The 20,400-nt window shown below is 45.3% G+C and overlaps 1 protein-coding gene across 5 annotated transcripts in view; it reads left to right on the top strand.

Annotated features, from left to right (window-relative positions):
• Positions 1-20,400, top strand: part of SLC1A2 (solute carrier family 1 member 2) — a 405,614-nt gene that overhangs the window by 80,596 nt on the left and 304,618 nt on the right. Inside the window, exon 1 of one of the 5 annotated variants that reach the window (XM_049889388.1) lies at positions 16,496-16,874. The exons of 3 other annotated variants lie outside the window; for them this stretch is intronic. In XM_049889388.1, the coding sequence (XP_049745345.1) occupies positions 16,802-16,874 (73 nt within the window). In that variant the 5' untranslated portion in view covers positions 16,496-16,801. Of the gene's footprint in view, positions 1-16,495; positions 16,875-20,400 lie in introns of those variants that run through there. One more of the 5 variants, XM_049889386.1, reaches the window with a different exon arrangement.

Raw genomic sequence — 20,400 nt, 5'->3', positions numbered from 1 at the left:
CCTGTTGAAAGGAAGGCTTCTACAGACTGAGGAACTATTTGTACAATAGACTCTGTGACCCTTGAGGGCACGAGTAGGGCTTTTTGGAGGTCCGGATGACCCTGTATGATGCTGAGTGGGGGAGAGGGACATTATCCTCACTTCTGCAATGATGTAATGATGGACCAGAATAGTCTGTTAACTCTTGGAAGGTCAGCAGCTGTGGGAAACATGGTAGGAGCACTTTTGCCTGGACACTGGCATTCTCATGATGGACTAGCAACAGCAGCAGTTGGAACACGTATGTTATGAGCCATCAGAAGGCTTTAGATGCAGGCAACAGAAGTGGGATGTGGGTGCAACTGGATGCAGCATTGTATCAATGGTAACTGATTAGTTTGTGTGCATCTGGGAGACACCTCTACTGACTCCAAAATATAAGAGGCTGAGATTTTATTAAGGGCTGATGTCCTCTAGGAATGCATGGGAGAAAGAACCAGTGATGTGTGAGAATGGCTATGATAGGTGACCTGTGTCTACCCATAGATCAGAGAGGCCTGGGAGGCTCAGGTGTATATAGAGTACCACTGCTGTCAAGTCAACTCTGATTCATGGTGACCACATGTAAAAGCCATAGGGCTTTTAATGGCTGATTTTTTTGAAAATAGATCACTGGGCCTTTCTTCTAAGGTGCCTCTGGGTGGACTTGAACCTCCAACCTTTTGGTTAGCAGTTGAGCACATGTAAGAATGAAGTGGTGGTAGCATCTGACCTCCTCTAACTTCACAAGAGGGAAGAAGAATCAAGATCAACAGCCCAAGGCTGATTCCTATGAGGCAGAGGTCAGACATGCCTCCTCTTTCTGCCATCTTTACCAATTCTGACACTAACTATCCACCCCATGGCACTCTCTACTTCTTTGCTGGCTTTAGTGCAATGGCCACACAGAATTCACAGATAATACTCAGTATTATGGGATTTATTAAGGAAGTAACAGTTACAATTCAGGTTCATGAATGTTCAGGATACAGTTCTTCCATCAGGACAGCCTTTTCTCAGCCATACCCACAGGCATGTCTCTCTCTGGCCCCTTGACCTCTGCTCCTGCTTAGGCAAGTGTTACAAAGCTATTTTAGCTCTGCTGATAAGTATCCAAATGCACCCCACTCTGCCAGTAAACCTCAGCCTGAAGGCACTCAGCTCTAGCTCCATGAGTCAGCAAACCTAGCTCCACCAAGTGCCCAGAGGCACCCTACTCTGCTGGCAAGGCTCTTTCCCAAAGGCACTCAGCTTTCTCGCTCTGTGGGCCAGGAAGCTCGCTGCGCCATCTCTTGCCGGTCTCTCCTGCAGCCGTTTCCCTGCTGCCGTCTTCCGTGTTAACAGCCCTCTTTGTCTCTCTTGGTCTCCTGGTTCCAGGAGCTTCTCAGTGCAGGAATTCCGGGTCCAAAGTACATACTCCATTCTTGGCACTTCTTCCTTGGTGGTGGTAAGATCCTTTCTTTCCCACCTCTGGGATGGCTCATTTTAAGCCTAGTAGAATGGCAAAACTGATCAATTCCCTTGGTAGGCCACAATTACCTTATTTTCACAGTCCCACCCAGTTACGTGGGTGGGAGTTACAAGACCGTGGCAAGAAAGGCTGCACAAAAGGGATCCATTGCCCCACAGTGCATTAACCCGTTGCACCACCCAGGGACTCCTTTCTGTAGAATAAACTCACTGAAATGAGAGGCAAGGAGGGACCTTACAGAGAAGGAAGCTGAAGTCCTTCAAGAAAGGTACATTTTCTAAGGATACACAGCTTAAGATGGACATTTGAATTCTAGTCTTGCTGGCTCTTGGTACGTAAGGGATTTGGAGGAATGTACGTATGTCATTAATATTTCCTTATGACTATTGAGGCTAAGAGGCAAGCAGGGCTCTGGGTTGGGTGGCTCCATGGGTTCACTGGAGGGACAAAAGAAACCAGCATGCCTGAAATGTCCCCCTGGTAGTTCACTCTGTCCATCAAGGTCATCTCTTTGGCCTGAAGCCTGGGACTTAGCAAAAATGCTTTTATAAATGAAGAGGGACAATTAATGAGGAGCTAGACCCCACAAATAAGCATGGGAGAAGGCCTGCGGAAGGCAGCTGAAAGTTCACAGCAGTGGCAACTGTCAGAGATAGTAAGCCTGGGTGAGGCCTGGCAGAGGAATCCACGGGAATATCAAGAATGGTGAACACCACTCTTATTTAACATTGTGCTGGAGGTCCTAGCCAGAGAAATTAGGCTAGATAAAGAAATAACGGGCACCCAGATTGATAAGGAAGAAGTAAAAGTATCTCTATTTGCAGATGACATGATCTTATACACAGAAAACCCTAAAGAATCCTCAAGAAAACTACTGAAACTAATAGAACAGTTCAGCAGAGTATCAGGATACAAGATAAACATACGAAAATCAGTTGGATTCCTCTACACCAACAAAAAGAACATTGGAGAGGAAATCACCAAATCAATATCATTTACAGTAGCCCCCAAGAAGATAAAGTACTTAGGAATAAATCTTACCAGAGACGTAAAAGACCTATACAAAGAAAACTATGAGACACCACTGTAAGAAACCAAAAAAGACCTACATATTAAGTGGAAAAACATACCTTGCTCATGGATAGGAAGACTTAACACTGTAAAAATGTCTGTTTTACCAAAAGCCATCCATACATACGATGCAATTCCAATCCGAACTCCAACAATGTTTTTTAATGAGATGGAGAAACAAATCACCAACTTCACATGGAAGGGAAAAAGGCCCCGGATAAGTAAAGCATTGAAGAAGAAGAACAAAGTGGGGGGCCTCACTCTACCTGATCTTAGAAGCTATTACACTGCACCAGTGGTCAAAACAGCCTGGTTCTGGTATAACAACAGACACATAGACCAGTGGAACAGAATTGAGAATCCAGACATAAATCCATCCACATATGAGCAGTTGATATTTGACAAGGGCCCCAAAACAGTTAAATCGGGGAAAAGACAGTCTCTTTAACATATGGTACTGGCATAACTGGATATCCATCTGCAAAAAAATGAAACAAGACCCATACCTCACACCATGCACAAAAACAAACTGAAAATAGATCAAAGACCTAAATATAAAATCTAAAACAATAAAGATCATGGAAGAAAAAATAGGGACAATGCTAGGAGCCCTAACGCATGGCACAAACAGTATACAAAACATTACTAACAATGCAGAAGAGAAACTAGATCACTGGGAGCTCTTAAAAATCAAACACCTATGCTCACCTAAAGAGTAAAAAGACTACCTACAGACTGGGAAAAAGTTTTTAGCTATGACATTTCGGATCAGCGCCTGATCTCTAAAATCTACATGATACTGCAAAAACTCAACTACAAAAAGACAAATAACCCAATTAAAAAATGGGCAAAGGATATGAACAGGCACTTCACTAAAGAAGACATTCAGGTAACTAACAGATACTTGAGGAAATGCTCAGGATCATTAACCATTAGAGAAATCCAAATCAAAACTGCAATGAGATTCCATCTGACTCCAACAAGGCTGGCATTAATCCAAAAAACACAGAATAATAAATGTTGGAGAAGTTGTGGAGAGACTGGAACACTTATACACTGCTGGTGGGAATGTAAAATGGTACAACCACTTTGGAAATCGATTTGGCGCTTCCTTAAAAGCTAGAAATAGAACTACGATATGATCCAGCAATCCCGCTCCTTAGAATATATCCTAGAGAAACAAGAGCCTTTACATGAACAGATATATGCACACCCATGTTCACTGAAGCACAGTTTACAATAGCAAAAAGATGGAAGCAACTAAGGTGTCCATCAACAGATGAATGGATAAATAAATTATGGTATATTCACACAATGGAATACTACAGATTGATAAAGAACAATGATGAATCAGTGGAACATTTCATATCATGGAGGAATCTGGAAGGCATTATGCTGAGTGAAATTAGTCAGTTACAAAAGGACAAATATCGTATGAGACCACAATTATAAGAACTCGAAAAATAGTTCAAACAGAGAAGAAAATATTCTTTGATGGTTACGAGAGTGGGGAGGGAGAGAGAGGGGTTTTCAGTAATTAGATGGTAGATAAGAACTATTTTAGGTGAAGGGAAAGACAACACACAATACAAGAGAGGTCAGCACAACTGGACTAAACCAAAAGCAAGGAAGTTTCCAGAATAAACTGAGTGCTTCAAAGGCCAGCTTAGCAGGGATGGGGGTTTTGGGACCATGGTTTCGGGGGACATCTAAGTCAATGGCATAATAAAATCTATTAAGAAAAAATTCTGCATCTCACCTTGGAGAGAGGCGTCTGGGGTCTTAAACGCTAGCAAGTGACCATCTAAGATGCATCAATTGGTCTCAACCCACCTGGATCAAAGGAGAATGAAGAACACCAACAACACAAGGTAATTATGAGCCCAAGAGACAGAAAGGGCCACATAAACCAGAGACTACATCAGCCTGAGACCAGAAGAACTAGATGGTGCTCGGCTACAACCGATGACTGCCCTGACAGGGAACACAACAGAGAACTCCTGAGGGAGCAGGAGAGCAGTGGGATGCAGACCCCAAATTCTCATTAAAAAATCAGACTTAATGATCTGACTGAGACTAGAAGGACCCTGGTAGTCATGGCCCCCTTCTGTTGGCCCAGGACAGGAACCATTACCAAAGCCAACTCTTCAGACAGGGATTGGACTGGACGATGGGTTGAAGAGGGATGCTGGTGAGGAGTGAGCTTCTTGGATCAGGTGGACCCTTGAGACAATGTTGGCATCTCCTGCCTGGAGGGGAGATGAGAGGGTAGAGGGTGTTAGAAGCTGGTGAAATGGACATGAGAAGAGAGATGGAGGGAGGGAGTGGGCTGTTTCATTAGAGGGAAAGCAATTGGGAGTATGTAGCAAGGTGTCTATAAGTTTTTGTGTGAGAGACTGACTTGATTTGTAAACTTCTATTTAAAGCACAATAAAAAATTAAAAAATTCTGCATCCCACTTTGGACAGTGGCATCTGGGGTCTTAAACACTAGCAAGCAGCCATCTAAAATGCATTAGTTCATCTGAACCCACCTGGAGCAAAGGAGAACACCCAAGACACAAGGTAATTATGAGCCCAAGAAACAGAAAGGGGCACATAAACCAGAGACTACATCAGCCCGAGACCCGAAGAACTAGATGGTGCCTGGCTAAAACCAATGACTACCCTGACAGGGAACACAACAGAGTACCCCTGAGGGAGCAGGGGAGCAGTGGGATGCAGACCTCAAATTCTCATAAAAAGACCAGACTTAATGGTCTGTCTGAGACTAGAAGCACCCCAGAGGTCATGGTCTCCAGACCTTCTGTTAGCCCAAGACAGGAACCATTCCAAAACCAACTCTTCAGACAGGGATTGGACTGGACTATGGGATAGAAAATGATACTGGTGAAGAGTGAGCTTCTTGGCTCAAATAGACACATGAGACCATGTGGGCAGCTCCTGTCTAGAGAAGAGATGAGAGGGCAGAGGGGGTCAGAAGCTGGCCGAATGGACACGAAAATAGAGAGTGGAGAGAAGGAGTGTGCTGTCTCATTAGGGGAAGAGCAACTAGGAGTATATAAACATGTATATAAACTTTTGTATAAGAGACTGACTTGGTTCGTAAACTTTCACTTAAAGCACAATAAAAATAATAATAATAAAAAAAAAGAATGGTGAACAAATGCTAAAATGGGGAAGGAGTGGAAGTAGAGGATAATGACTGATGGATCCCTTACCAATTTTACCTGGAGGCCCCTAGTCCATTTTCCATGCCTCCTCCAGGCAGGGTTCCCTGGGTTTCCACTGGTCTGGTGTGCATCAGCCACATACTGAAACATCTTCTTTGTTTAAGTGACATGCTGGTCTGACCTCAGACTTAGGCCCTTGAGATTTACTTTGCTGCAAGTAAGGAGGGAGAGAGAGGAGAGGAGAGGGGAGGGAAGGGGAGGAGAGGGGAGGGCAGGGGAGGGGAGGGGAGGGCAGGGGAGGGGAGGGGAGGGGAGGGAAAAACAAAGGAAGGGGGAAGAGAAAATGAAGGAATGGGGGGAGGATCAGAGCGGAGGAGGGGGAGAAAGACAAATCAGAGAAAGAAAATGAGAAGCAAACACACATACAGAAAGAGGCACACAGAGAGACACAGAGGGAAAAAAACAGAAAGAGCAGGCATGGGCTGTAAATTGCTTCCAGAGTGTAAGGAACCAAATATGCTCACTTTTAAGACCTGGGGCCACTGTTTAATAGCATCCAGCCAGCTGGCCGCAGGTAGGCCTCTCACCTGACTCCCGTTAGAGTTCCTTGCCTCTGCACACCGAGTGATTTATGAGCCCCTCTGGGCCCATGGCCAGACAGTCACCTCCAACCCATTACACACAGGCTGACCCCTGAGTTGCCCTCCTTCTTGCACGTGGTCTGGCAGGTGGATTTGAATTTCTAATGACTGTAGGCACTTGTGTTTCCCTGAAGGGATTGCCATGGTGATGGGGAACAGACCCAGGCCATACCCAGGAGGAAGAGTGTTGGAGGAAATATAAGAGACAGACTTGTTGGAGGCATGAAATATCATTGAAAGTGTGGATCCTGTTAGATTTCATTAACTGTTTACATTTCTCTGGCTGTATTCCACTGGTCACCTGCCCAGAAACACAACTGGAAACACAAACTTTAAAGGAGATCAGGTTTTCCAGTGAAATATGCTAAGAGCTAAATCACAGGTATACAGGCCCATTCCACCTGAGGGACATTTGTGAGGAGCCTGGTGTTAACACTGCCCATGTCCAGTCTGACTTATGGTTGTCTGGGAGACCAACTCTGGAAGGCCAACTGTGAAGGAGAAGGGGTAAAGTAGGTTTGCAGAACCCGAGGGAGGCATGAGTGGACTTGGATTTAAGGGGGGGCTCCTGCCAGATACTTCTCAGCCTTCTACTAAGTCCTTTGGAGAGTAGTATACTACCCCTGATTACTTTTGTATTGGAACTCATGGAAACTGAAGATTGAAGGCTTTAGGGCCATGGTCAAGCCAGGAGTGAAGAGTGAAAAAAGAAGACTTTTTTATAAACCCTAAATCCCCCAAGATGAGCACAATTCACACTGCTCACCTCCAGGCTGCTTAGCAAAGAGTAACTCCTTTATTTCCGGGGAGCGTGGTTTGCAAACCTTCCCAATCAAGTCAGGCTAAGTCTATGGGTGCCAGCTCTCAAGGGCCAACAGTTACTTAAAGGGAAAAATGTTTCCTATTAAACTCTCTATGACTCTCTCTTAGAGCCTACTGAAAGAATCTCTCCCCTTCTATATCAACATTCCAAGTGTTAAAAAGCAAAGATGTCACTTGAAGGACTAAGGTACATTTGGCCCAAGCCATGGTGTTTTCAATTGCCTCATATACATGTGAAAGCTGGACAATGAATAAGGAAGACTGAAGAATAATTGACGCCTTCAAATTACCCTGTTGGCAAAGAATATTGAATATACCATGGACTGCCAAAAGAGCAAACAAATCTGTCTTGCAAGAAGTACAGCCAAAATGTTCCTTAGAAGCAAGGATGGTGAGACTTTGTCTCACATACTTTGGACATGCTATCTGAGGGATCAGTCCCTGGATAAGGCATCATGCTTGGTAAAGTAATAGAAGAAGAGGAAGACCTTCAATGAGATGGATTGACACAGTGGCTGCAACAATGAGTTCAAGCATAGCAAATATCATGAGGATGGTGCAGGACCAGGCAGTGTTTCTGTTGTACACAGGGTTGCTATGAGTTGGAACCAACTCAGCAGCACCTAATGACAACAATAGCAACATTCCAGGCTATAACCTTAGAAGAGGTAACTTCTGCCCCTTTAAATCCTTGCTCCTCAAACTGTAGTTCACAGACCAGCATCATCAGCATCATTTGACACCTTGTTAGATATGCAGAGTCTCAGGTCCCTGCCCAGTCCCATTGCATCACAATAGTGCCATATCATGGGCTCAGGATTGGTCCTTGTTGCTGGCAGATTGGATATTCAGAGGTGGCAGTAGTGGGATTGGCCTTAAAAGTAGAGGTCTAGGCTGTTGGGCTCATGTATAACCTCCATCTCTGCTCCATATACTACATGGCCATCATGCCAGGTGTGAGTGGTGGATGGCAAGCACAGGCTAATGTCAACTGGTTGAGACATTTTGTCTACTTGGTTATCCAATGCCTCTTTTATGGTGGTTGCTTTCTTCTCCACCATGATCACACTTTCTGGTCACACTTGGTGCCTCTACTATAGACCTTTTTGTCTCTAATCATCCAGTCCTTCTCATTTTAGGCTCCTGATCAGCTGGCTAGACCATTTGCCATTGCTCATGAGTCTATGTATATTCTCATTCCAGCCCCCTTCTTCCACACAAAGCAGATAGCTAGGTGTACCACTTAAAGCTCCACCTGTTGGAAAAATTTTCTCTTAGCACTGTCTTTCAAGGCCATTCCTCAATGTAGCTATAATGCCCCAGCCATTCATTTTCAGCTTGCACACACATACTGAGATGTCCCATTCATAATCCAAGCTTGGGGTTTTCATCCTTCACCTAATTGTGTTGGGGACCACCCCCCTCCACCGACCATATGGCCATAGGAGCAAGCTGAAGAGAGGCACAGGGTAGCCATGGAGGATGACATGGAGGGCTGTGGTACCTGCTCATGAAGCTTTATTGTGCCCTCTGATACTGCTTGGGCTCAATTATGGATGTACCATTTCTATCTTAGGATGGATTACTTCTGGGCCTGTGGAATTTTATGGCTTGACAGAATTCAGCTAATGATGGGCAGTTCCATAATTATAGTCACTTGATACCCCATAGCCAAGTTCCCCATGTCCACAAGGGCCCAGTAACACTTCAGGATCTGTTTCTCAAAAAGCATATAATTCTCTGCTGCAGATGCCATGACCTTGGTCATGTAGAACCCCAGGGGCCTACACTCTGAATTCTCCTACTGGGGTTTGCTTTGTATATAAACTCTTCTTATCCCAGTGAACAATGTGGCAAGACTGAGCCAGATAGTCAAAGCAAGGACCCTTCCCAGGACAGGTTTTCTAGTTTTGTCTTCAAATGAATGCACATTTGGCCCCTAGATCTCCAACTGGAAGCATACACATGAGACAGGCAAGAGATCGGACTGGCTATAATTAAATAACCTCTGATTCAGTATTCTTAGAATCTAAACCAAAGTGCAGTCCACCATATAACTTTTACTGCTGGCACTTGTGGTCTACTTGTGACTAACAAACTATGTGCTTAGACAAGATAAGGGACCATATTTCCTATCCCTACATGCTTGACCAGCTATCAACTACTGATAACCCTCCTGAGTTGTTTTTCAAGTTCCCCACCAGGTGCAGAGCATGGGCAATAAAAATCGAGGTAACCTGTGAATGACCTTCCGCATGAGATAATCATGAACAATGATCCCTTGATGGGACTCAAACCAAGATCCAGAGACATCACTCATGAGCAACATCCCAGAATAAGTCCTGTTCGACACCCCAACAACCCTCGTGACAGACTCTTAGTTCCGACAACCTCTGCGAGGAAATCCATCTTGAATTCCAACCGTGTGCACATTTGGTTTTCATAATCCTTCCCCTTCTGGAAATCTCCACCCATCTAATGAATAAAGAAAACCTTCTTTAAACCCTAGGAAATCCTTTGTTGATGAGAGACTGGAGGCTAGCATAGGTAGAAACCCCTCTCCACCTTTCCCTTGTAAGCATTTTTACTTTCTTTCTGTCACTAATAAACCTTTGTTCGTGTGGAACTTCTGAGTCTCTCCTGGTCACTCTTGGTCAGAAGAAGGTAAAAACCTAGGCAGGGCTTAGGCCCGAGCTGGGAAGCCTTGCCCTGTAACACATATATAAGGCAATGTATTTTCCAGACATGCAGTTGCCTCAAATCAATACAAGAACATAACCTAACTTACATGATCAGATCTCCGGAAAATGGTTCTACTTAAGTGTTTTAAGAAAGGATTTTTTGGAAACCCCGCGAAGAGGTTTACAGATAGTTATACTAAAAGTCAATACTGTCTGAGCTCCTATTATGTATATAACAGCCTCATCCTCTCACCAAAATTTTAAGGCAGTTATTACCTCCTTTTACAGATGAAGAATCAGACTCAGAGGGGCCAAACAACTTGCCCAAGTTCACACGGCTGGTAAGCAGAAAAGCCGTTTATCCTCGTGGTCTGTTTGACCACAGCACCATTTTTTTTTGTTTGTTTTTTTGGCCACTGTACCCTTTTGCCTTCTCTTGGAGTTATTTTACTTTGTGTCTCCCTACCCCCATCCCAGTGGCTCAACCACTTGTAACTCTTGACCTAGCCACTTGGACTGTGTTCAAAATTTTTGCCAATGTTCTTTGTAAAGCTTTCAGTTCAGTTGCATAGCAGAGAGCTTTTTTTTAAAATTGAAGTTTATAAATACACATGTGGCAGTCAAGAATAGGTTTCCCCCAGTGATTCAGGAGCACACTGACTCTGAGGGAGAGGAGATTGCAGGCTTTCAGCAATTTGCACGGGGAATGACATAAAGCAAGAAGAATGTGGTCAAAGAAAGAACCACAGATGTACCTACCCCTTTGCCTGGCTCCCAATGCAAAGAGAGTGGAGTGGAGCCAGCCCTGGAGGCAGAACATTATTGCTTGTTTTGCAGGTGAACAGCGTCGATTCACTGGGGCTGGAGACTTTCACTGTGGGGCCAGTTACAGCAGGCTCTAGTGGAAGAGCCTTTTGTCTTTTCCACAGTCCTACCCTTCTGCCTCTCTGGCCTTGGTTGACTTGAACCTTGTGTTTTGCACAGTTGATGAAAACCAAGTGTCTTGACCAGGAGTCTGGGTGCCCTTCTTGCATTTGCAGGCCAGATCCCCTCCACCTCTCTTTCCTCTGGCTTTCCCAGTGTGTAGTTACTGTTCAGTTACTCACTTGGAGATTGGGGAGTTGTTTGCCTCCTGAAAGACAGCCTTCTCCACTGCTGCTTTTTCCTGTATATTCACATGTAACCAGCCTCCCTGGTGGCTCTGAAAAAGGTACTGGTTTTATTAGGGTGTCTTATCCTTCAGTGTGAAAATTAGTGGGTATGATACTTGTGGCTAATTAGGAAGCCGGACTCCATCTACTATAGTCAGTTGTTGCTTTCTGAGTGCTGATTGTAAGTAGATAATTCTTAATTCCAGGTATCTGCCTACTTTCCAGCATACCCGTTTGCCTTTTTCATCCATAGCCTTTCTTGTGATTTATTCCCCCTAGGAGTGGGTGTAGGAGTAAAGGGGAGGAGGAGAGATAATTATAATAGAAATAGCTAAAACTTACTGAGTGCTTCATATACTTAAGGTACTATTCTGAGCTCTTTACTCCAACCGTATGGGGGCAGGTACCATTACTCTTCCCCTTTAAGACATGAGGAAACCAAGGCCATCATAGGTGAAGTAATCTGTCCAGATGTACACAAGTAGTAAGCGGTCAAGCTGAATTCAATACCAGGGAGTATGATCCAGAGTACTGCTCTTAAAGCAGGAATAGGAAAAGGAAAGGGGGTGGGGAGAGGGGTCCTCCAAATATCCATTTTGCAGTTTATAGCCCAGACTCAAGAACTGTATTCACAAAACCACTTTCCCCAAATCCATGAAATATTTGGTCACTTTTTCAATTTCAGATTATAAAGATCAGTGACCCTAAAAATGCTGGGAATTTGCAGATCCCCTTGAGAATTTGAAGGCTATGGCTCCCTCTTACACCAAAAAATGCACACACAAAATTTTGCATATAATTTCAAGAGGTTGAAAGGCCCTCTAAAACCCGCTCCCAAAAGACTCCATGGAACTCAGGTTAAGAACCCCTGATTTACAGCAACAGTAAACTGTATCAATATGAAAAATTGAGTTGACCATAATGGGAAGAGAGGAAGCTGAATTTGTGTAGGAAAATTGAAATTTGCATTTGTGTGGCTTCAGGCAAACTACTGACCTTCTCTGTGTCATAGTCATAACTTCACTTTTCCTCTATCAGCCAAAAATTTATTGCAAAGTTCAGCAAGGTAATATCTGATCATTGCTTTGAGTTCTCCTAAAAAATTTGTCCCTTTGTAGAGTATCTTTTGAAGAGTTCCTTTCCAGGCTCCCTGTTGTAGTTATGTGCCATTGGGTTGATTTCAATTCATAACAACCCCATGTGACAGAGTAGAATTGCCCCATAGGGTTTTCTAGGATGTAATCTTTACAGGAGCATATCTCCAAGTCTTTCTCCTGCAGAGCATCTGGGTGAGTTTGAACTACCAATCTTTTGGTTAGCAGCTGAATGCTTAACTGTTGTGCCACCAGAGCTCCTTCTAGATTCCCTAGTTCTAGGAAATTGCAAAACCAAATAAGTGACATCAAACACAGCCCATTGCCGTCAAGTCAATTTCGAACAGAGTAGAACTGCCCCACAGGGTTTCCAAGGCTATAATCTTTATGGAAGCAGACTGCCGCATCTTTCTTTCGAGGAGCAGCTGGTGGGTTCAAACCGCTGACATTTTGGTTAGCAGCTGCAAGTTTCACCACTGTGCCACCAGGGATCCCTGACAATAAACCAGCAGGGGGCAATTACTCCTATGGGGACTCCAGGAACAGAAGTGAGGGCCTCTGCTTCCAGTCCCTAAGCTGGGGGAAGCAAAGACCTGGAACCAGGCCAGAGAGCTCTTTAGGAAGCAGCTGATCAGGTCCATCACTAGGGGGTCCACATTGGCAGGGGGTACAATTGCTGTAGGCTTGAGGCTGCTGTGTCTCAACTCAGAGAGGCTGTGTGTGGGGAGGAGGCAGAAAAGGAGGAAGTGGTATTGTCAGCTGGTGCTAGAAACAGACTCCTGAGAGGCTCTTCTACATACAATTATTCATTTTTATATCACTTCCTCCCCCCCCCATTACCAAAGGACTAGGGCTGGTTGACCAGCAACCAAGTTCACCTCCTCTTTTCTAACCCCTGTCCCTACCCCGTAGATATGCTACCCTTTATTTGATTTTTGTTTTATGATTATTTGAAGTGTCCTACTCTTGGTGTTTGTTTTAAATAAATTTTACCTCGATAGGGGAGTGGAGGATGAGGACGAAGGCCTATACCTTGTGATTCCCTTGGGGTTAGTCTTAGGACAGATAATACAGATAATGATTAATATTTATTGAGCATCTCTGAGTCAGAATCGACTTGATGGCAGTGGGGGTTTTTGGAGGTACTGTGCTATGGACTATGGACCTTATGTGTATAACTTCATTAAGTTCTTCCAAAAGTCTACAACGTGGATTTAATTATTATTTCCATTTTACAGATGAGATAACCGAGAATCAGAGAGGCTGGTTAACTTGCTTAAGGTCATACAACCAGAAAGAATCAAGAATTTGAACACAGATCTCTGACTACTGAGTTCTTGCTCCCAGTCACTTGGCTGTGATGGGGCCCAAAGGCAGTGCTGAGTTTTAAGACATTCTCTCAGAGCCAAGCACCTGTGTCAGGGTTGCCACCCATCCAGTCTGTCCTTTGTAGATTCCAACTTCCTCAAGTTTTTCCCATCATTTTTTCCACTGCTTACTTCTTACTCCAGGTCTTCATGAATAGTCCCAATTGTTTTCACTAAGCTGGTCTCACCCTCCTCCATTCTCTGCCTGGAAACCGGGGTGATTTATCTTCCTAGAACTCTGCTTTGGATCCAGCTCCCCCTGCTCCTGAATCATCAGAGGCCCCCCAATTAACTACAGAATAATATCCAAACTGCTTGGCTTAGCTTTCAGGTTTGCCCCACTCTTAACATTTTTCCTTCCCTCTGCCATACCCAATCTGATATATTTTGTCCACTCTCTTGATATATAGTATTTTGTTATAACATACATACATGCATAATTAAAACTATTTAAAATGCATTTTAATGATATAAATGGTCATGGCTCCATTGGGGAAAAGTATAAATGTAAATTATGATATAAAAAAAAAAACATATAAATACTCATAATTTCCCAATGTCACTGGCCAGATTCAGTCTTCCTCACTCCCCTCAGTGGGTTGAGATCTTACCTTTCTCTCAGACTACAGGTCAAGCCTCCCTGCTCTGGGAAGCTTCCCTACCTGCTCTGGCCTGGAGTGAGCACTCACTTCTCCCAACTTTGCTTGGTTCTTAACTTGACGTTACCAACTGGGACCAAGTGTGGCTAGAAGTTCCAGCTTTTTTCTAAGTATATGTCCTGCCCTGCCACTTCCAACAAGTGACCTTGAGTAAATCACTTATCTCTGAACCTTGGTTTCTGCATCTGTAATACGCAAACAGCACCACCTATTGTACGGACCCCTGGTGGCTAAGTACTTGGCTGCTAACTGAAAAGTTGATGGTTCAAACGCACCCAACAGCTCCGGTGGGCAAAGACTTGGCGACCTGCTTCTGTAAAGATTATAGCCGAGAAAACCCCACGGGGCAGTTCTACTCTGTCACATGGGGTTACTGTGAGTCAGAGTCCACTCAGTGGCCCCCAACAACAGCAATCACCTATTGTGCATCTGACTATAATGGTTAAATAAAATCCTGTATGCAGAATATCCATGAAGAAGCAGTCTTAGCTATGTGGGCAGCTACTGTTTTGAGGGGAGATGAGAGGACAGAGGGGGACAGAAGCTGGCTGAATGGACATGGGCATACAGGGTGGAGAGAAGGAGTGTGCTGTCTCATTAGGGGGAGAGCAACTAGGAGTGTATAGCAAGGTGTATATAAATTTTTGCATGAGAGACTGACTTGATTTGTAAACTTTTACTTAAAGCACAATAAAAAGAAAAAAATAAAAATGATGAATCCTTTACCAGCCTGGAAAAATAAAAATAAAAGCAGTCTTTGCTGAATTGGCAAATGTCGTGTTTTATATGTACCTATTTTTTTTTTTTTGTTATTACCCAATGATCCATTGCTGTTGCTTCAATTCTGCCTTATAGCAACCCTAAAGGACAGAGTAGAATTGCCTCATAGGGCTTGCAAGGAGCACCTGGTGGATTCAAACTGCAGACCTTTTGGTTAGCACCTGTAGCTCTTGACCACTACGCCACCAGGGTTTCCATATATATATATATATATACACAACAATTAAAAAAAAAAAAAAGCCAGTATTGTCTGTGGTTAGGATGGCAGACTCTGGGCTCAAACCCTGGCTCTGCCATTTAACTGTGTCACCTTGGATGAGTTATTGAACTCCCTGTGGAACTCTCAATGGCTCAATTTCTCCATCTGTAAAATGGAGATGGTGGGTTTATTGTGAGGAATAAATGAATTAATATATGTGAAGGGCCTAGAAGCTGGGCAAGGAAGGTGTGATAAAAAATGTCAGCTGTTACCCTGTAAAGCACTATCAGGCATTCAGCAAACAAAAACAACTTCTTCTTCACTTCAGGATGACATTTGCTGTCTCTGTCCCTAGACTGAGCCTCCTCACAGCAGAGGCAGTGCCCTGTATTTTCTTCTGCTCCTGAGCCTAGTACCTTGCCCGGCATGAGAAGGTGCTCAGGTGCCATTGCTGCTGCTGAACTCAGCATCATGGGCCACCAGGAAGATGAAGACTTTTTCCAGCAGCCTAAAGATGAAGAACCTCAATGAGATGGATTGACACCAAACCTGTTGCTGTCAAGTCATTTCTGACTCATAGCAACCCTATAGGACAGAGTAGAACTGCCCCATATGGTTTCCAAGGAGCGCTTGGGGGATTCAAACTGCCAGCCTTTTGGTTAGCAGTCAAAGCTCTTAACCAGTACAGCCACCAGGGTTTCCGGATAGACATAGGGCTGCTAAATTGGCTCAAACGTGGCAACGATTGTGAAGATGGCACAGGACAGGTCTGTTTCATTCTGTTGTACATAGGCTTGCTAAGAGTCCGAACTGACTCTAGGGAACCTAACAACAACACAGTTACAGAAAGGAGCTGGCGGGGGGGTGCAATGGTTAAGCTCTGGGCTGCTAACCAAAAGGTTAGTTGTTCAGTCTACACGGTGGTGGCTCTGAGGGGGAAGAGACCTGGCATCTTCTTCCATAGAGATTACAGCCTAGAAAACCCTATGGGGCAATTCTACCCTGTCACATTGGGTTGCTGTGAGTCCGAAAGGACTTAACTACACCTAATAACAAAATAGTTGCAGAGGCTAAGTTTTCAAACTAGGGTCCTTGCAGCATGCACAGAGGGAAAAGAAGAGCTTGCAGCTAGAGGCGGAAGGCTGGGTGGGGAAAACGAGTCAGTTCCCTTTCTCCTCCCACCACCAAGACCCGTCCTTCCCAGGCCACACTTTCAATTAGGCACCAGATGTGCAATCATGGCAGGCAAGAGGAACAGGTGGGGCAGAGGCCATCCAGCCTCACCTGGGCGGTCCACAGCCCCACCTGCCTCTGCGCCCGTCCGGGGTGCTGCTAGAGCCCGGCCCACGCCCTAGCCAGGTGGAGAAAACCCAGCCTGACCTGGGCTGCCCGCCGGGTCCGCAGCTTCCCTTCCAGCGCAACCCGCTTGCAGCTCCACACGGCCACACCTCTTCGGGCCCCGCAAGGGTTAAGGCGGCAGAGAGGAGAGGTTTGGGCTGACGTCGCTGTGGCTGAAGGTGGTTCCCCTCCGATGAGGATGGGAGAGCTTGGCCAGCTGAAACCCGAGCTCTCGCTCAGCTGGGGCTTGGGGAGGTCCCTGTAAGAGCCGCTGCCGCCTTCCTCCCTCGGTCCCTCAGCCTCGCCAGCAGTCACTCGGGGCACCGCCGCGGGGAAGATGGAGCTGGGCTGGTGGGCGCAGCTGGGGCTCACTTTCCTGCAGCTCCTTCTCATCTCGTCCTTGCCAAGAGGTACTGTGGATAGGGTTCAGGACACCCTAGGAGGGGACATCTCCTTTCTGGGGTCTGGTAGGGAGCAGCAGTGTGTGTGTGTGTGTGCGCGCGCGCGCGCGCGCGCGCGTTGAGGGGGAGGGGGCCAGGGTGGGAAGAGGGGAACTCAAGAGTGTACTTGGAGGTGGTGGTGGTGGGGGCTTCTTCTGGTGATAATCTTGAGAGCCTGCAGGGCAGTGCTGGAGCATCTATTGCCCTCCCTGAGAGTGTGACATGTTTTTTTCCTCTCAACTTGTGAGCCTGAACTGCCTGAGAAAGGGTCACCAGCTCCAGTTTTATTTGCTCTTCTTCGTTATTTTTTTTAAAGCACAAAATTATCTCAGGGAATCAATTCAGTCTGAGTTCTCAGCTTGAACTTGCAGAAGCTAAGTTTTCCCTGGAAAGAGCTCCCTCAGAGGTGAGCAGGAAAGATAAGACAAGGAAGGAAAGAAAGAGCAAGGCTTGCAACAAGCAAAGCCAGCACTTGCTCGGGTGTTCCTCTTGGTGAGTATTGCTTGAAATCTTAGTCACAACCCTTTAGACAGATCCCCAGCATAGCAGATTCACCGACTCAGCATATATGCACTTCCTTCTTGATAAAGATGAGAAAGAAGACGCAGTCGAGGTTAAAAGTACAAGTTGTTTCTGGGATGCAGTGTTCGGAAAGAGTCCTGGCTTCTTTGTTTTTCACATCCCATTTTCTGAGCTGCAAACCCCATGTCAAATGGGCTCCCTGGGGCAGATGAGGCTGGGACAGAACCAGCAGCTCCTGGGAGCCTCTTGACCCAGCTAAGGGCAGAGCAAGGGGATGCCTTGTCTTGTAATTGCTCACTAACAGGCAGGGAAGAGGGGGGTTCCTAGGAGCATCTATCCTTGTATGCCTGGAGGGGTGAGACTTCAGGAGGTGAGAGGAGCCTTTCTGAGGTGAAGATGGGGCTGAAATGCCCAAAATTGACAAAACCAGGCAGTTTTGCGTAAGGCAGGGCATGTGTGGGTGTTTACCGCTTTCCCTTATGTGTTGGTTACTTGTCACCTGGGCTCTACCTGAGTGGTGGGTGCTCCATTCCTGCAAGTATCTGACAAGTGTCTGAAAATAAAACAGGATAAGTGGGTGATGAGAATGCTTAGTGCAATATGCAACAGTGTAGAAGGGGAACGTAGCCATAAGCCATAGTCCTTCATGATTAACAAAAAGCTGGGATACACAAAATCCACCCATTTTGGCCAATACTTTTCACCTACCTATTGCTTGCCTCCTGAGTGGTTTAAATGGTTAATACGTATAGCTGCTAACCAAAATGTTGGCAGTTCAAGCCACCCAGAGAAGCCTTGGAAGATCTACTTAAGAAAAATCAGCAATTGAAAACCCTATGGAGCACAGTTCTACTTTGGCACACATGAGGTTGCCATGACTCGGAATCGATAAGTTGGAATTGACTCAATAGCAGCTGGTTAACTGGTATGGCCTACCTGCCCCAGGTGGAATTTTCCTTAGTGATTTACTCTCAAAGATGGCAAGAGTGTTTCATTTGAATTTTGCCTCAGTGGCATCTGGAGCAGTCCAAAGACATTGATGAAGGAAGGAGCCCACGATGGCCTGATAATCTGTAAACCAAAACACCTGCCCCAGGAGTCACGTTGATGACCTAGCATTAAGACCATACTCCTCCCTCTTCCATCTCTGCCTTTTAGACCTCAACCTTCAGAGATGGGTGGCCTTCGCCCAACTCAAGGACCTTGGTTCCTTCCCTTATCACCAGTGCCCAATGGACTCGTTTCCTTCTCATGGTTGCACCAACCACGCCCTGCTTCCTTTTTATCATGTGGCAGGTGAGGTGGCTCAAACCCATAAAAGTTAAAAAACACAGCTCAGCTGCCCTTTTTGACGAGCCCAGGATCTGAAAAACCCCATTTATGACTGACCTGAAAATCTTTTTTTTTTTACCTTTTGCAATGAAAAAGCTTCAGGACCGGCAAGTGTTGTTTTGGCAGCCAGAGCTGCCGACTAAATCAGAGAGGAACTTCACGTGTTTAGCAAGGCTATGTCAGTTGTTAAGCGTTCACATGCTGAGGGAAGGAGGAGGAACAGAGTGGAGAAGGAAAATATTTCTTCAAGTAGCAAGCAAGTCCACTCCCTTTTGGAATTCTGAGCCTGGCCCTGTCAAGAAAAGCTTGGAAGCGTATTTCCTCTGTCCCATTACTTTAAAAAAAAAAAAAAGGGTTTGATGAAACATAAACATCCACTGGGATGCGACAGGAGCTTGTTGTGGTCAGCAGCATGTGATACATGCTGGAGGACAAGAATCCACACATTAGGCCAAATGATAACCCAACATAAACAGCATGTGAGGAGAGAAGCACAACTCCCCTGACCTCACCAGATAGCAGTACCTCTGCCAGCCTGATTCAACTGGAGAGGAAAACCTCATTTAAAATATATGGCTCTTGGGAATGAAACCTTAATATGGATAACTTCACAAGTGTTGGCTTCCAACAGACATTAGCTTGTGTGGAATGAACATAAATGCGACTGGGGAAGATAATTTGAAGCGCAGACATTTCAGCGGGCAGGAGCAGCCAGCCGAGAAAGGCAATGTGGAAAGAAAGCAAGGGGGAAGGAGCGGCAGGAAAAATTAGATGTTAGTTTATAATGGGATGTGCTAGCAAATTCCGAGGAGGCAGCTATGAAAATTGGACCTTCTTGGCAGGGGTGGATTTTTGTGGTGATGATGAAGAGGGAGTTCCCCTAATGTATACTCTGAGAGGTTCTGGCTTCTCCAGTGGGAAAATAATTTAATGGTGGAATCATGGAGTTTTTGAAACTGGGAGGGACTTTAGAGACCATTTAGTCTGAGTCCCTCAATTTCAGAGGACAATGACTTTAACAATCCAGCTAACTTTGAGTCATTGACCTAAATACTTTATATGCATTAATTCTCAGACCACTCATAGCAACCCTATGTGATGGTAGAATTGCCCTATTGGATTTTCTAGGCTTTAATCTTTACCAGAGCAGATTGCCAGGTCTTTCTCCCGTAGAGTTGCTGGGTGGGTTCGGACCTCTAACCGTTTGGTTAACAGCCTAGTGCTAATATGACCCTGTTTTACGGGTGAAGTTCAGAGAGGTTTTGTGACCTGTTCGAGGTTGTACAGACAGATTAGTGGAACCTTAGGTGAGCCTGGGGTACGTAATTCCTGAGCCCAAGCTCACCTGTTACCTGGGTGAGTTAGACTCACATATCTAGTAGGCTGATCTATGAGGCTGCTATACATCTAACCTTGGCATGGCTTCAGGACACACTTGAGGAGAGTAGGGAAAGCCCTTGCTTGCCCCCATTTTGGTGCCACTATTGGCCCAGCGGTGGCTGGCTGTGGCAAAAAAGGAGAGTGCAGAGCTGAAGGACTGCAAACTGGCAGCCTTCAGGCCAAAAGGCCTGCAAAAGTGTTTAGTAAGACACGTTTATATTTAGCAAGATACATTTTGAGTCAGAGTGTTCTCTCTGTGGTC

The sequence above is a fragment of the Elephas maximus genome, chromosome 7 (assembly GCF_024166365.1).
Source record: "Elephas maximus indicus isolate mEleMax1 chromosome 7, mEleMax1 primary haplotype, whole genome shotgun sequence".
Lineage (NCBI taxonomy): Eukaryota > Metazoa > Chordata > Mammalia > Proboscidea > Elephantidae > Elephas > Elephas maximus.
The sequence above is the reverse complement of the archived record's forward strand: the minus strand, read 5'-3'. Positions and strand labels throughout refer to the sequence as shown.